At 44.4% G+C, this 17,666-nt stretch overlaps 1 protein-coding gene across 1 annotated transcript in view; it reads left to right on the top strand.

Moving 5' to 3' along the window:
* Positions 1-1,929: 1,929 nt before the first annotated feature.
* The window catches only part of LOC135515015 (guanine nucleotide-binding protein G(i) subunit alpha-1), a 28,262-nt gene continuing 12,525 nt past the window's right edge, over positions 1,930-17,666 (top strand). The window contains exons 1-2 of the mRNA XM_064938808.1: positions 1,930-2,482; positions 15,864-15,906. Of these exons, the coding sequence (XP_064794880.1) occupies positions 2,365-2,482; positions 15,864-15,906 (161 nt within the window). The 5' untranslated portion in view covers positions 1,930-2,364. The remainder of the gene's footprint in view (positions 2,483-15,863; positions 15,907-17,666) is intronic.

Here is a 17,666-nt window from a genome sequence, read left to right as displayed (position 1 = left end):
CTGTTGACTCCAAAATGGCGGATATTTCTCTGGCTGGATTGGGCTCTGTGCGCCATCTCAGATTATGCTTTTTCTGTAGTTTAAAAAAATCTGACACAGAGGTTGCATTAAGGAGAAGTCTATCTTTAATTCTGCAAATAACACTTGTATCTTTTATCAATGTTTATTATGAGTATTTCAGAAAAATCACCAGATGTTTTGGAATCAAAACATTACTGCACGTAACGTGCAAATGTAAACTGAGATTTTTGGATATAAATATGCACATTATCGAACAAAACATAAATGTATTGTGTAACATGATGTCAATCACAATATTTTTTACTTTGGATCTTGCTGAGGACTTAAGCATATTCTGTTGGTTAGCTTACTGCTTGGGGTCGAGTGTTGGTTTGTGAAGATGGCCTCCTACTGTAGGAAGTAGGTTAGAATGTTCATTCACAGCATCACAACTCAGGCGAAGGACACTACAGCTAAATAGACTGTTGCCCAGGTTAGAGGTTACAGGAGCAGCCTATAGAGTCACTGTCCAGCAGGTCACAGCTCCTGTTTCACCATCCTCTCAATGTCCATGCCCACATCTGGGTCCTCAATGGTAGAAGTGATCTGTGGAGACAGAGGCTTCCACAGCAGCCTTTTTTTATATATTAAATCAGTTTCAATTGAATTATATTTGATATGATCCTCAAACTTTTATCCAATTTGTTTGTATGAATTCAATTTATCCAACAACTGGCTCACCAGAAAACTGAATTGGCAGCTGTACATGAATCTTACTGAATAATTCCACCTTTGTTGTCCTGAAACAACCATTATTAATTTCTATGCAACCATCCCTCAACGTGTGCCTGAATGTCTCACATTTTTTTATATGATTCAATGGGCTTGTTGAATTCATCCTACATGTGGTTTTGGTGAATGGCTGGTGAAGGGAGTTACAGTATGGCTTCCCGTTGACCAGGTTGGCACGGGGATCTTCCCAGAGCTGGTCTTGGGGAGTCGTCTGACAATCAGCACCTTCCTGAAAGCAGCCACTTGTTCGATGGTCTCTCTGGCCAGGCTCACCATCTCCTTCACATCTTCCTAGCTTTTCTGTAAGACAGACAGACAGACCACAGGTGGAGAACCACCTCTAACTGTGCATGGATATTCGAGAACGAAGAAAGTATCACCCAGAACAGATTAGTTGAAAAATGTGTCCTGTGGCTTTCCATTAGCCAAGCTGTAATGCTGTTTGGAGCTGTCTCATACCACATTACAATTCTCTATCTACCTCTTCTACTCTCCTCAGCACCTGGCCTGTATCTGTGGTCACAAAGGGAAATCTGTTTATAGGAAACGATTATTTTGCATGTCCTCCTAAACATCCCCATTTGAAAGTAAAATGTTATGTAAAAGGCATGCTGGAAATGTTCCCAGCATGCCTGGCTGGAAAGAAATGGAATGGTATCAAACGTGTATTACATTCACTCCATTCCTGCCGTTGTTATGAGTCATCCTCCCCTCAGCAGTCTCCTGTGATGCAGACTATTCATATGGTATCTCTATCAGAAGGTGCAGATGGGGTCTGTCCATGGAGATGTCTTTTCTCTATTAAACCACCAGGTGGCAGAAATACAACTACAGGTGTTGCATACCCTTTTGATATTGATTTATTCTGGGAATTAAAAACGTTTTAATTAATTATATTTGTACTGTAACCCTCATGGCTTGATGATGAATATATATTATAACACCCTAGTAGCCTAATAATAACCGTATGCTATATATCTTGAGGTCTCTCTTGGGGGTGGATTTTTGCCTTGGTTTAGCTATATCTGTGTCAGAAGTGGGATGGCCTCAGTGTACCCTATAATATTTTCTACACAGAAAAGAAAACAGTAAAGTACAGTACATTGTTTTCTCAGGGGATATCAAGTGTCACTTACAGTATTAGGTCAAAGACCACAATATATTGACTCAAGGTCAGTCTGGTATTTTGACAGAAAAAAACAACAGGAAGTATTCGTGTAGCCAGCTGGTGGTAATTGTAGTTGAATGAGCAGAGCTCACTGTGGCAGTGAAGGACGGACGCCCTGACAGAGAAATTCGCGGTGGAACTGTTTTCAATTAAAACTATTTATGCCACGACGAGAGAATTAGCTTACACTGACTGAAAGTATAGGAATATAGTGGACTGGAGAAGCACACTCCTGGTCCTTGAAAAAATATTTAATAAAAGTGTAAATCCAAGCGACCCGATAGCTTTCACACAAGGGCGTGTGTGGGTCTCGGGAGCACTGGGTCGCGTTTTATCCCTTGCATGTTGTTACTGTATATATTTGATATTTTTGCATCACTTGGGTCCGGAGGATTTGCTTGAGGATGGGGTGTACCCTGAGCACGGACGATAAAGCGGCGGTGGAGCGCAGTAAAATGATCGACAGGAATTTGCGGGACGACGGGGAGAAAGCCGCAAGAGAGGTCAAGCTACTGCTCCTCGGTAAGGGAAGTGGTTGTCCTTGCTTCGTCCCGCAACGTGATACATTGTGGGACGAAACAATGGTTATCCGTGAACTTCAATGACTGCAATATTATATGCGATTGCGACATTGTAACTAAATGTCAAACGCACAATTTACAGTGATATACAATTGGTCTGCATGCATATAATGGCAACAATTTGAATTGAGAATTATTGCACGATTTCATACAATTCCGCATAGCAGACAAGCTGTCGTCATCAAATTTAAAACAGTGTCAACTTTTGCATAGACTACCTTGAAATCACAAAGCACATTGGCTACAGTGGATTGCCTAATTAACAAAAGTTGAATAATCATTTCCGATTTAGCCTATAGGCAGAACAAAGGTTGTTGTCCACGCTGGCTCATCAGTTCCAGCCTTCGGTGTGTCACCACCCATGCAGGCAGTTGCAACAAAGTACCCCTTTTGTTACGCTTATCCAGCAACACAAATGGTTTCTATGGGCCATATATATTCATTGGCTTAATCCTCCTAGTATTTGACACCTTGTCGCCTGTCAGCAGCATTGTGTTTGAATGCTAAGTCCAGCTAAGTGCATATGATGTTATCAACTTGGTAATTGGCCCAGAAACTGTTGGAATAAAGAATTGCAAGTACTATACTACTATGTTCAAAACATTTTTATTTGAGACTTAATCACCTTTTTTTTCTACTTCAGGCATAGATGCAGGCTGTTTATGATTCCACCAATGCTTAGATAAAGAGGTGGTCTACATTAAACTTGAGGTTCTTTCTTACCGCTACCCTCATTGGTTGGTGAAATAGTGGATGGACTTATCCCTGAGCGTAGCCTACTGCACAATATGTTTTGCCTAAAATCAATTAAAACCGTGGACATTCCATTGACAAACAAACGAGCCCATTCCCTGGACAGAAACTCGTGATTGTTTTTGAAACACTGCTCTACCATCCATTCCATTGGGGAAGAGGGCTCTAGAGTTGACACGCATGTCATATAATATGTTCATGTTGAATATGGGTCACAAGGACTGGATGTCTTCTTTATGAATACGCTATTCTTCACTGATGCCATGAATACGGTATTCTTCACTGATGCCATGAATACGCTATTCTTCACTGATGCCATGAATACGCTATTCTTCACTGATGCCATGAATACGCTATTCTTCACTGATGCCATGAATACGCTATTCTTCACTGATGCCATGAATACGCTATTCTTCACTGATGCCATGAATACGCTATTCTTCACTGATGCCATGAATACGCTATTCTTCACTGATGCCATGAATACGCTATTCTTCACTGATGCCATGAATACGCTATTCTTCACTGATGCCATGAATACGCTATTCTTCACTGATGCCATGAATACGCTATTCTTCACTGATGCCATGAATACGCTATTCTTCACTGATGCCATGAATACGCTATTCTTCACTGATGCCATGAGCAAGAATGGCTGTCCTGAAATGCCTGTATAACTGTAGGCCTGTCAGTAGATAGCTATGAAAGCTTTTGGCGAGGACATTGTCCCTGTTCTGTTTTTCTGCTGTTTTCTTCTGGTTTTACATGTTGATATTTACCATTTATAAACTGGGTGGTTAGACCACTGAATGCTGATTGGCTGACCACGGGTATGACAAAACATTTATTTTTACTGTTCTAATTACGTTAGAAATCAGTTTATAATAGCAATAAGGCACTTCGGAGGTTTGTATGGTTATATGGTATAAACCTCGTCCTTGTTGTTGAGAGCCTAGGCATTCATTTGTCTTGCTATGAATGATGAAACTGATTTGAAGCAAGTCGGGTCAAGTACTATGGCTGCAGGCTGCGACTTAGGTCTCCAAATATTCCTCTGAGTGAAATTATAAAGTTTGTGTAAAGTAAATCCCAGACCTGTGACATCCAATGTTTGAACTCTATTGAAAATGGTCTCTCCCAGTATCATACAGAACAAAAATAAAAACACAACATGTAAAGTGAAATTTTCCATACGCACAAAAAAACTTCTCTAAAATGTTTCTCTAAAGCTAAATCCCTATTAGTGAGCATTTCTCCTTTGTCAAGACAATCCATCCATTTGACAGGTGTGGCATATCAATAAGCTGTATTAAACAACATGATCACTACACAGGTACACCTTGTGCAGGGGACAATAAAAGGGCACTCTAAAATGTACAGTTTTGTCACACAACACAATCTCACAGATGTCTCAACTTTTGAGGGAGTGTGCAATTGGCATGCTTGACTGCAGGAATGTCCACCAGAGCTGTTGCCAGAGAATGTAATGTTAATTTCTCTACCATAAGCTGCCTCCAACAGTTTTAGATAATTTGGCAGTACATCCAACCGGCCTCATAACCGCAGGCCATGTGTAACCATGGCAGCCCAGCCCCTCCACATCTGGCTTCTTCACCTGCGGGCTAGTCTGAGACCAGCCACCTGGACAGCTGATGAAATGGTGGGTTTGTACAACACAATAATTTCTGACCAAACTGTCAGAAACGGTCTCAGGGAAGCTCCTCTGCATGCTCGTCATCCTCACCACTTGACCTGACTGCAGTTTGGTGTTGTAACTGACTTCAGTGGGCAGATGCTCACCTTTCATGGCCACTGGCATGCTGGAGAAGTGTGCTCTTCATGGATGAATTCCAGTTTCAACTGTTCCGGGCAGATGGCAGACAGTGTGTATAGCATTGTGTGGGTGAGCGGTTTGCGATGGCTATGTTGTGAACAGAGGGTCCCATGGTGAGGTTATGGTATGGGCAGGCCTAAGCTTACGGACAACGAACACAATTACCTTTTATCAATGACAATTTGAATGCACAGAGAAACTGTGACGAGATCCTGAGGCCCATTGTTGTGTCATTCATCTGCCACCATCACCTCATGTTTCCACATGATAATACACAGACCCATGTGGCAAGGATCTGTACACAATTCCTGGAAGCTGAAAATGTCCCAGTTTTACCATGGACTGCATACTCACCGGACATATCACCCATTGAGCATATTTGGGATGCACTGGATCACGTACGGACGACCGCGTGTTCCAGTTCTGACAATATACAGCAACTTCACACAGCCGCTGAAGAGGAGTGGGACAACATTCCACAGGCCACAATCAACAGCCTGATCAACTCAATGCGTAGGAGATGTGTTGCGTTGTATGAGGCCAATGGTGGTCACACCAGATACTGACTGGTTTTCTGATCCACGCCCTTACCTTTTTTTTAAGGTATCTGTGACCAACAGATACATATCTATTCCTAGTCATGTGAAATCCATAGATTAGGGCCTAATTTATTTATTTATTTAAATTGACTGATTTCCTCATTTAACTGTAACTCAGTGAAATCTTAGAAATTGTTGCATTTCTAGTTTTGTTCAATGTATTAATAAGAAAAAGAAATGGTCTCTCCCAATATCATACATACCTATACAAATAGGTGCTATGTACATTGATGGTCATGCTCTGAGGCCGACACGAGTAAGGTCTTTAATCAGGTAAACGGAGAGTCTGGAGAGTATTCCAGGGCTCGTTTTCAGGGAATGTCCAGATCAGCTGGCAGGCATATTCACATATTCAGCTGGCAGGCATCATTTTCAACTTCTCCTTGTCCCAGTCTGTAATCCCCACATTTTAAGATGACTTCCATCATTCTGTATTCATGAAGTGCTTTGAAAGGCTGGTTAAGGCACACATCAACTCCATCATTCCAGACACCCTAGACCCACTCCAATTTGCATACCACTCAAATAGATCAGTAGAAGATGCTATCATAATTGCACACCATACTGCCCTCACCCACCTAGATAAGAGGAATGCCTATGTAAGAATGCTGTTCATTTACTACAGCTCAGCGTTCGATGCCATTGTCCCCTCAAAGCTCATCACCAAGCTTAAGACCCTGGGACTAAACACCTCCCTCTGTAACTGGATCCTGGACTTCCTGACGGACTGACCACGGGCTGCCACACTCACCCTCAACACGTGGGCCCCACAGGGGCCTGTTTATAGTCCCCTCCTGTAGTCCCTGTTCACCCACGACTGCGTGGCCACTCACGACTCCAACACCAAGTTTGCAGATGACATGACTGGTAGGCCTGATCACCGGCAATGAGGAGACAGCCTACAGGTAGGAGGTCAGTGACCTGGCAGTGTGGTGCAAGGATAACAACCTCTCCCTCAACATCAGGACGTTGAAAAGGTTTGGCATAGGCCCTCAAAGTTCTACAGCTGCACCATTGAGAGTAGATGTCGACCGATTAATCGGAATGGCCGATTAATTAGGGCCGATTTCAAGTTTTCATAACAATCGGAAATCGGTATTTTTGGACACCCAATTTTTTTTTAAATATATATATATACATTTTTTTACACCTTTTTATTTAATCTTTATTTACCTAGGCAAGTCAGTTAAGAACACATTCTTATTTTCAATGACGGCCTAGTAACAGTGGGTTAACTGCCTTATTCAGGGGCAGAACGACAGATTTTCACCTTGTCAGTTTGGGGGATCCCATCTTGCAACCTTACAGTTAACTAGTCCAATGCAATAACGACCTGCCTCTCTTGTTGCACTCCACAAGGAGACTGCCTGTTATGCAAATGCAGTAAGCCAAGGTACGTTGCTAGCTAGCATTAAACTTCTCTTATAAAACACAGTCAATCAATCATAATCACTAGTTAAATACACCTGGTTTATGATATTACTAGATATTACCTAGCGTGTCCTGCGTTGCATATATTCTGACTAAGCATACAAGTATCTGAGTATCTGACTGAGCAGTGGTAGGCAGAAGCAGGCGAGTAAACATTAATTCAAACAGCACTTTCGGGCATTTTGCCAGCAGCTCTTCGTTGTGCTTCGAGCATGTTTATGACTTCAAGCCTATCAACTCCCGAGATGAGGCTGGTGTAACTGATGTGAAATGGCTAGCTAGTTAGCACGCGCTAATAGCGTTTCAAACATGACCCGGTCTGAGCCTTGGAGTGGTTGTTTCCTTTGCTCTGCATGGGTAACGCTGTTTCGAGGGTGGCTGTTGTCGTTGTGTTCCTGGTTCGAACCCAGGGAGGAGCGAGGAGAGGGACGGAAGCTATACTGTTACACTGGCAATACTAAAGTGCCTATAAGAATATCCAATAGTCAAAGGTTAATGAAAATACAAATGGTATAGAGGGAAATAGTCCTATAATTCCTATAATAACTACAACCTAAAACTTCTTACCTTGGAATATTGAAGACTCATGTTAAAAGGAACCACCAGCTTTCATATGTTCTCATGTTCTGAGCAAGGAATTTAAACATTAGCTTTCTTACATGGCACATATTGCACTTTTACTTTCTTCTCCAATTATTTAAACCAAATTGAACACGTTTCATTATTTATTTGAGGCTATATTTATTTTATTGATGTATTATATTAAGTTAAAATAAGTGTTCATTTAGTATTGTTGTAATTGTCATTATTACAAATAAATAATATTTAAAAACCGCCCGATTAATCGGTATCGGCTTTTTGGTCCTCCAATAATCGGTATCGGCGTTGAACAATCATAGTCAGTCGACCTCTAATTGAGAGCATTTTGACTGACTGTGTCACTGCTTGGTATGGCAATAGCACCGCCCTCGATTGCTTGGCGCTACAGAGGGTGGTGCGGACAGCCCAGTACACCAAAAAGGCCGAGCTCCCTGCCATCCAGAATCTCTTTAGCAGGCGGTGTGACTCGAAGGCCCGGAAAATCATTACTCCAGCCACCCAAGCCATAGACTGTTTTCTCTGCTTTCTCGGCAAGCGGTGCCGGTGCATCGAGTCTGACACCAACAGGCTCCTGAAGAGTTTCTATCCCCAAGCCACAAGACTGCTAAATGGTTAACAGAATGGATACACAGACTAAATAAGTTGACTCATAGGACTCTGCACGCACACTAACACTCCAACGCAGACACATTTATATGGACTACACACACGCATACAATCATCATTTATGCTGCTGCTACTTTTTTTTAAATCATATCTCCTGATGCCTTGTCACCTTATTCCTAATAGTAATATGTCGTTGGACTTTGTCAGTTGGCAACAAACTTTAAGGTGTATTACCACCACTGACTGGAGTGCGGACTGTAGTTCCTCTTTCAATCACCCACGTGGCTATATGCTCCTTAACCAATGAGGAGATGGGAGAGGTGGGACTTGCAGCACGTCAAAAATCTAACCAAGTTCATATGTACGTGTCAATTTATTTTGAAATGCAAGGTCAGCTTGTTAGAGTTTGCAAGAAGGGCATTTCACTGTACTTGTGTGCGTGACATTGAAACTTGTTGGCACCCTGACCTGCTTCCTGTGTCAGCCATTCAGGTTGGTAACCAGGTAACACACGCAGCCTTGTCAGATGACCGTGAGATATGCTAATAGAGGAGCAACAGGAAGGAATGTTCAAGATCAGGTCTAAACCCTAACACTCATTATGAATTGAGAAGGTGTACTCATGGAGAGGAAAAATATGTTTGGTTGCTGTTTGATTACATATTAGTCTCTTCAGTTACTATACTTCTATCACAAAAGTCTCAATTCCTCTCATCTGCCTCCGAGCCGCCCCACTAAACATACTTTGTTTAATTACATCCTGGTCAAGAGGTCACAGCCATATCAGTGATGCTGATGGTGCATACATCGGCACAGGCAGAACCTCCAGAAATGGTGGTGAATATTAACTACTAAATCACTTAAAGGACACCAACCATCAAACGTCCATGTTTTACATTGTGTGGTGTTGATGGCCTGACAATGTCCATGTCTGTGCTGTGGACTTCATGGGGGGTGGCTTACGGTAGGACGCACGCACGCATAAAACAATTGTTGCGTTGTCCAGATGCATGTAAGCATTTCATTGGCCAGTGTATACCATGTGTATCCTGTACATGCGGCTAATAACACACACACACACACACACACACACACACACAGCAGTCAGTCAGCAGAGTATACCAACATCCTGCTGTCAGAGGAACAATAATTTGTATGAGGTGTGCTATGAATGTTTGGGTGTATGCTGTCAAGTCTGTACAAGCAACATCTTGTCTATATTAGGCTGACTAAACCCAACCACGTTGGTGTCGAGAGGATTCTGTAGGTGTTCTATGTAACATTTTATGTAAAGCATTACGGATAGGCCTTTATTTTACAGTACTAATGCTTCCACTTGTATTTCCTGGATGTTTGATAGGAAACTGTCTTTCTTGTACTTCAAATAGTTCAACACATGGTGGTTAATTACCTGTTACAAATGTGTAGCAATAACTCTCAAATAAACAAACAAACAATTCCTAGGTTATCACTGTATCTGCTATTTTACCATGTCATTCATTCATGGTGCCGCTAATGTGGTTCCTGGAAAGTGAGCCAGGCCCAACCGTAAGCCCGTTCAGCTCTGTCCCCTGTCTCTCAGCCGTGTCCCTCGCTCCCTCTCAGCCGTGTCCCTCGCTCCCTCTCAGCCGTGTCCCTCGCTCCCTCTCAGCCGTGTCCCTCGCTCCCTCTCAGCCGTGTCCCTCGCTCCCTCTCAGCCGTGTCCCTCGCTCCCTCTCAGCCGTGTCCCTCGCTCCCTCTCAGCCGTGTCCCTCGCTCCCTCTCAGCCGTCCTCGCTCCCTCTCAGCCGTGTCCCTCGCTCCCTCTCAGCCGTGTCCCTCGCCGTCCCTCTCCCTCGCTCCCTCAGCCGTGTCCCTCGCTCCCTCTCAGCCGTGTCCCTCGCTCCCTCTCAGCCGTGTCCCTCGCTCCCTCTCAGCCGTGTCCCTCGCTCCCTCTCAGCCGTGTCCCTCGCTCCCTCTCAGCCGTCCCTCAGCCGTGTCCTCGCTCCTCTCAGCCGTGTCCTCGCTCCCTCTCAGCCGTGTCGCTCCCTCTCAGCCGTGTCCTCGCTCCCTCAGCCGTGTCCCTCGCTCCCTCTCAGCCGTGTCCCTCGCTCCCTCTCAGCCCGTGTCCCTCGCTCCCTCTCAGCCGTGTCCCTCGCTCCCTCTCAGCCGTGTCCCTCGCTCCCTCTCAGCCGTGTCCTCGCTCCCTCTCAGCCGTGTCCCTCGCTCCCTCTCAGCCGTGTCCCTCGCTCCCTCTCAGCCGTGTCCTCGCTCCCTCTCAGCCGTGTCCTCGCTCCCTCTCAGCCCTGTCCCCTGTCCCTCAGCTCCCTCTCAGCTCTGTCCCCTGTCTCTCAGCCGTGTCCCTCGCTCCCTCTCAGCCGTGTCCCTCGCTCCCTCTCAGCCGTGTCCCTCGCTCCCTCTCAGCCGTGTCCCTCGCTCTCTGTTTACCAGGACAGCCTGGCCAGAGGACTGTATGCCCTGGCCAGCCTAACTGAAACCCAGGCAGGACAGGCCCTGGTTTCTTCTAGTGACCCAGACAGATAACCCCTCGGCTCAATTGAAAGCCCTCAACTCTGTGACAGGCAGAGAGAGCGAAGGAGAGAGAGAGAGTGGGAGGAACTCCAAAAGCTATTATCCCCACCCTAGTGTTATATAAAAGCTCCAACTAAATCATCATTTAACATTAAAATACAACAGAGCTGTCATTTGGAATGAAGACCTGATTGTAGCCAATCCCACCACAGCACTTTGAAAAACGTTCCTTCATTGTTGACATGCATTCCACTCATGTCCTCTTTTCACTCTGTGGAAAACCACCTTGGGGCAATTTCTAGGAGAGATGGATGGTTGGTGGGCTTTAGAAGTACTGTTCTATAAACGTCCATTTTGTTTGCCGGCCTCAACAATGTTTCTTAAAATACAGTCGTTTCCCAACCGCCAGAAAGCAGCTGCCTCACTGTGGTTTTGGTCTGGCTCTTTGATGGGTGAATCAAATTGTGAGTGGGTAAAATGACTCTGTCTATCCCAGCCCATGATCTACTTGTCTGTCTCTGCTTTCTCTAATGGCCCATGTGGCTCAAATCAGACTTTAAAGTTACTGGGGTGGGGCCACACCCCTATGACATCACTAGAGTTGAAGGATAGGGCAAGGTCAGTTAGGCAAACAAATGTTCCAGTCTGGACTGACTTAAAGAAATGTCATAAGGGAACAGTACCTTGGCGATATCATCCAATAATTATTCCTATGACTTGCTAGCATACATTTTCTTGACCCTATGCAGGGTTTTGTGTTCCATATTGAGAAATCAAGTGTGTCGGTCAGACAGTAAAACATATCTAGAGGGAGGGTTCAGTGAACACACAACTGCCTGTAAAGAGGGTATGTTTATTCTAGATTGAGAGGCAGCCAGCCAGTGTGGTAGGGAGTTAAATGCTGTGTTGTGTCGCTGCCTTGGCACCGAGGCCCTTAGCAGAGGGAGGGAGGTGACTTTACCTGCTGCCAATGCTGTGTGTCTGTGTGCACGCACATTTGTTTTTATGTGTGTTACAGTGCACGTGTGTCTGCTGTCTCGTAGTCCCTCTGGGGTTCTTAGTTTTTGGCTCCTGAGCAATGAGACATGTTAGTCCTCTCCTCTCTGGGGCCTGGACCACAGCAGTGACATGTAATTAAAACAATTTGTCCTCCGGTGAAAGCCATTCCATTAGGCTGAACAGTAGGAGGTACTTGCCTGGCTTGCACACTGTTAAAACACACACATTCTCACACACACTCTGTATCAGCATGCTCTAAGGCTCTGGAGAAAGGCTTGTCCACAGGAATTCACTTCTACATGTTGGTTTCAGGTTCTCTTCTGCGTTAGGGAAAGTTCCAGGCCACTAAGTTTCACTTGCCACAACGAGAAGCCCTGACGTAGTGGGTGTGGGTGTGTGTGTGTGCGGCGTGCATGTGCTCATTGTCTTGCTGTATTGCAATACTAGCTGGTTCTTGTGAGATGGGAAGGTTGGGTGTTACAGAAATAGCTTCCTCCTGGCAAATTTAATGGGTGTTAGTACAGTTCTGAATGAACAGTAAAGAACTTTAATCACACTAGTAGCAACAACATTGTATTAAAATGTGATACACTACTTTGGTAATTGCATTTTGTTGCATAGCAATGGCGTTTGTAATTACACAACATGAGTTGGGACTTTCTTATTCCACTACTGAACTTCTATAGAATTAAAAAGTAATACTAATGAGTAAAGTTTAGACTGACATGGCTACAGTTCCCCTTTTTTCTGACTGTGTTTGTGTCCGTGCTGAGCAACTCCTATGGGAAGGGACTTAGCAAGCCCACGAAACAAGTGAAAACATCATGAGTTTGTTTACAGGGTCAACCCATATTTACCAGTGGTCTGACTCTCTCTGAGTGGTTTTATGTCAAGGAGGAGGGGCCTGCCTTAGTCAATCTCCATGACACATCCTCTACTTATGCGTTATGGGGACATTGCGTACATTTTAGGGACATTTTCCTATCAATAATACATGCCCTGGCTATGGAGATGAGCCATCGCTACACAACCGCCACCAACCCTCCTCAGGTGACCGTGTGGCGAGTGCTTTGGTACCGGACCCGGTTGCCATGGCAGTGTGACGGAGGCACGGAGCCCCTAGCAGCAGCCAGGTCCAAGCAACGCTTGTTCTGTGTTCCCTGCCTTTCTCATAGGAGTATTGCCAATCACCTCTCCACCTCTCACTCATTGGCTGCTAGCTCAGTGTCCACCCCCCCAGCTCTTGTCCTCGTGAGTGTTTTATACAGCCTATCAGTCAGTAATGTGTAATTTCAATATAGAAGGCTTGTACCATCTTGAAGTAACACAATATGTGCTCATAGGTCCTTTAAGGCAAACCCTGGTTACAACTAGGGATCGTTGTCTTTCTGGTGGTATAGCAGAGCTGACAAGTAACTCATTTAATGTACAAAGACCCAATGACCCGATTATTAAGTGATGTGTTGATAGTGTGTTAGTAGTTGCTGGGAACTTCTGCAGGCTGCATGCTTCACTGCTGTTAATGTAGATGATGAGGACTGTACTGCCTGTGATTTGGCCTTTGCAATAATACTGAGGATACTGTATTCACCTCTGTCCCTTCACTGTACTCCCACCGCACTCACTCACACACACACACACTCACTCATCACTCTGCACTCTCTGAATGTTACGGAGTTTTGCTATGGTGCTGTTCATTCAGTGATTCTTGTGATGCTGCCTGGGATGTGTCGTTGGTTCCTGCTGCAGTAGGTAGTTAGCGTTGCTGTCGAAATGTGCTCATAAAGGGAGCGGTGGGGAGGGTCTGTATTAGAGGTCGACCGATTAATCGTAATGGCCGATTTTAATTAGGGCCGATTTCAAGTTTTCAAAACAATCGGAAATCGGTATTTTTGGGCGCCGATTGTGCCCATTTTTTATTTGTATGTATACCTTTATTTAACTAGGCAAATCGGTTAAGAACACATTCTTATTTTCAATGACGGCCGAGGAACGGTGGGTTAGCTGCCTCGTTCAGGGGTAGAATGACAGATTTTCACCTTGTCAGCTCGGGGGATCCAAACTTGCAACTTTACAGTTAACTAGTCCAACGCTATAACCACCTGCCTCTCGTTGCACTCCACAAGGAGACTGCCTGTTACGCGAATGCAGTAGAAGCCAAGGTAAGTTGCTAGCTAGCAATAAACTTATCTTATAAAAAACAATCCATCAATCATAATCACTAGTTATAGCTACACATGGTTGATGATATTACTAGTTTATCTAGCGTGTCCTGCGTTGCATATAATCCTATGTAACTCTGGGGGATGATTTAACAAAAGAGCATTTGCAAAAAAAGCACAATCGTTGGATGACTGTACCTAACCATAAACACCAATGCCTTTCTTAAAATCAATGCACAGAAGTATATATTTTTAAACCTGCATATTTAGCTAAAAAAATCCAGGTTATCAGGCAATATTAACCAGGTGAAATTGTGTCACTTCTCTTGCGTTCATTGCACGCAGAGTCAGGGTATATGCAACAGTTTGGGCTGCCTGGCTCATTGCAAACTAATTTGCCAGAATTTTACGTAATTATGACATAACATTGAAGGTTTGCAATGTATAGGAATATTTAGACCTTAGGGATGCCACCCGTTAGATTAAAATACCGAACGGTTCCGTATTTCACTGAAAGAATAAACGTTTTGTTTTCGAAATTATAGTTTACGGATTCGACCATATTAATGACCAAAGGCTCGTATTTCTGTGTGTTATGTTATAATTAAGTCTATGATTTGACAGAGCAGTCTGACTGAGCGATGGCAGGCAGCAGCAGGCTCGTAAGCATTCATTCAAACAGCACTTTAGTGCGTTTTGCCAGCAGCTCTTCGCAAGCACAGCGCTGTTTATGACTTCAAGCCTAATGGCTGGTGTAACCAATGTGAAATGGCTAGCTAGTTAGCGGGGTGCGCTCATAGCATTTCAATCGTCACTCGCTCTGAGACTTGGAGTAGTTATTCCTCTTGCTCTGCAAGGGCTGCGGCTTTTGTGGAACGATGGGTAACGCTGCTTCGAGTGTGGCTGTTGTCAATGTGTTCCTGGTTCGAGCCCAGGTAGGGGCGCTGAGAGGGATGGAAGCTATACTGTTACACTGGCAATACTATAGTGCCGATAAGAACATCCAATAGTCAAAGGTAAATTAAATACAAATGGTATAGAGATAAATAGTCCAATAAATACTATATGAACTACAACCTAAAAACCTCTTACCTTGGAATATTGAAGTCTCATGTTAAAAGGAACCACCAGCTTTCATATGTTCTCATGTTCTGAGCAAGGAACTTAAACGTTAGCTTTCTTACATGGCACATATTGCACTTTTACTTTCTTCTCCAACACTTTGTTTTTGCGTTATTTAAACCAAATTGAACATGTGTCATTATTTATTTGAGGCTACATTGATTTTGATGTATTATATTAAGTTAAAATAAGTTAATTCAGTATTGTTGTAATTGTCATTATTACAAATACATTTTAAAAAATTGGCCGATTTTTAAATCGGTATCGGCTTTTTTTGGTCCTCTAATTATCGGAATCGGCGTTGAAAAAAATCATAATTTGTCGACCTCTAGTCTGTATCAACCGGACGGCTGCAGAGCAACGCTGTGGGTCAGAGATGTCAATACAGAAACACAGGAAGGGAAATGATCAGTGTGTTTGACCACCTCGGGGTTCTCCACTATGCTCCAATTAAAATGGGGTTGGATAATGGCCTGTAATGAGTAGCTCTTTACAATTAGACTTTTCTTTCTTAGTATGTTCGTCAGTGTAATCTCATAATCCCATAAAAAAAATATATAAAAAAAATACCAGGCAATCAACATTATGATCAGTGTTGGCTTGAAATTCCACTGCAGATTCGGAACACATCGCTCTTATCGCATAATTGCAATTAGTTCCATTATAGGCTTTGACTGGTTTGGTAAATGTGTTCTCTCTCTCTCAGGTGCTGGTGAGTCGGGGAAGAGCACAATAGTCAAGCAGATGAAGTGAGTATGTTCCTTCCATTCTTCCAGATGCCATATCTGCCACACCATCAAAACAAAGCATTGTTTTTGCCCTTCTGTGTGGACAGTTCTCAGAAATTAGTCATTGTTATTGTCCTAGTGCCCTATTCAATTCAGATGCTGTAAACATTGTTACCTGGATAGTGTTGTTATCAATGTTCAGGTTTTTTTCTCCTGTCATTTTATGATGGAAAGGTTGCCATGGGGTTTGGGGTTATTGGTCTGCTATTCCTCATGGTGACTGACTGTGTCGTTCCTCATGGTGACTGACTGACTGACTGTGTCGTTCCTCATGGTGACTGACTGACTGTGTCGTTCCTCATGGTGACTGACTGACTGACTGACTGTGTCGTTCCTCATGGTGACTGACTGACTGACTGTGTCGTTCCTCATGGTGACTGACTGACTGACTGACTGTGTCGTTCCTCATGGTGACTGACTGACTGACTGACTGTGTCGTTCCTCATGGTGACTGACTGACTGACTGTCGTTCCTCATGGTGACTGACTGACTGACTGTCATTCCTCATGGTGACTGACTGACTGTGTCGTTCCTCATGGTGACTGACTGACTGACTGTGTCGTTCCTCATGGTGACTGACTGACTGACTGTGTCGTTCCTCATGGTGACTGACTGACTGACTGACTGTGTCGTTCCTCAAGGTGACTGACTGACTGACTGACTGACTCGTTCCTCATGGTGACTGACTGACTGACTCGTTCCTCATGGTGACTGACTGACTGACTCGTTCCTCATGGTGACTGACTGACTGACTCGTTCCTCATGGTGACTGACTGACTGTGTCGTTCCTCATGGTGACTGACTGACTGTCGTTCCTCATGGTGACTGACTGACTGTCGTTCCTCATGGTGACTGACTGACTGTCGTTCCTCATGGTGACTGACTGACTGTCGTTCCTCATGGTGACTGACTGACTGTCGTTCCTCATGGTGACTGACTGACTGTCGTTCCTCATGGTGACTGACTGACTGTCGTTCCTCATGGTGACTGACTGACTGTCGTTCCCCATGGTGACTGACTGACTGACTGTGTCGTTCCCCATGGTGACTGACTGATTGACTGTGTCGTTCCTCATGGTGACTGACTGTAGTTGTGTTGCTCCATGTTCCTCGTGGTGGTTGACTGTAGTTGTGTTGCTCCGTGTTCCTCATGGTGACTCACTGACTGTAGTTGTGTTGCTCCATGTTCCTCATGGTGGTTGACTGTAGTTGTGTTGCTCCTCATGGTGGTTGACTGTAGTTGTGTTCTTCATGGTGGTTGACTGTAGTTGTGTTCCTCATGGTGGTTGACTGTAGTTGTGTTGCTCCTCATGGTGGTTGACTGTAGTTGTGTTGCTCCATGTTCCTCATGGTGGTTGACTGTAGTTGTGTTGCTCCTCATGGTGGCTGACTGTAGTTGTGTTGCTCCTCATGGTGGTTGACTGTAGTTGTGTTGCTCCTCATGGTGGTTGACTGTAGTTGTGTTGCTCCTCATGGTGGCTGACTGTAGTTGTGTTGCTCCTCATGGTGGTTGACTGTAGTTGTGTTGCTCCTCATGGTGGTTGACTGTAGTTGTGTTGCTCCTCATGGTGGCTGACTGTAGTTGTGTTGCTCCTCATGGTGGCTGACTGTAGTTGTGTGGTTGCTCCGTGTTCCTCATGGTGGCTGACTGTAGTTGTGTTGCTCCTCATGGTGGTTGACTGTAGTTGTGTTGCTCCTCATGGTGGCTGACTGTAGTTGTGT

This window comes from Oncorhynchus masou, chromosome 26, assembly GCF_036934945.1.
Source record: "Oncorhynchus masou masou isolate Uvic2021 chromosome 26, UVic_Omas_1.1, whole genome shotgun sequence".
NCBI classification, from domain to species: domain Eukaryota; kingdom Metazoa; phylum Chordata; class Actinopteri; order Salmoniformes; family Salmonidae; genus Oncorhynchus; species Oncorhynchus masou.
This window is presented reverse-complemented; position numbering and strand designations above follow the sequence as displayed.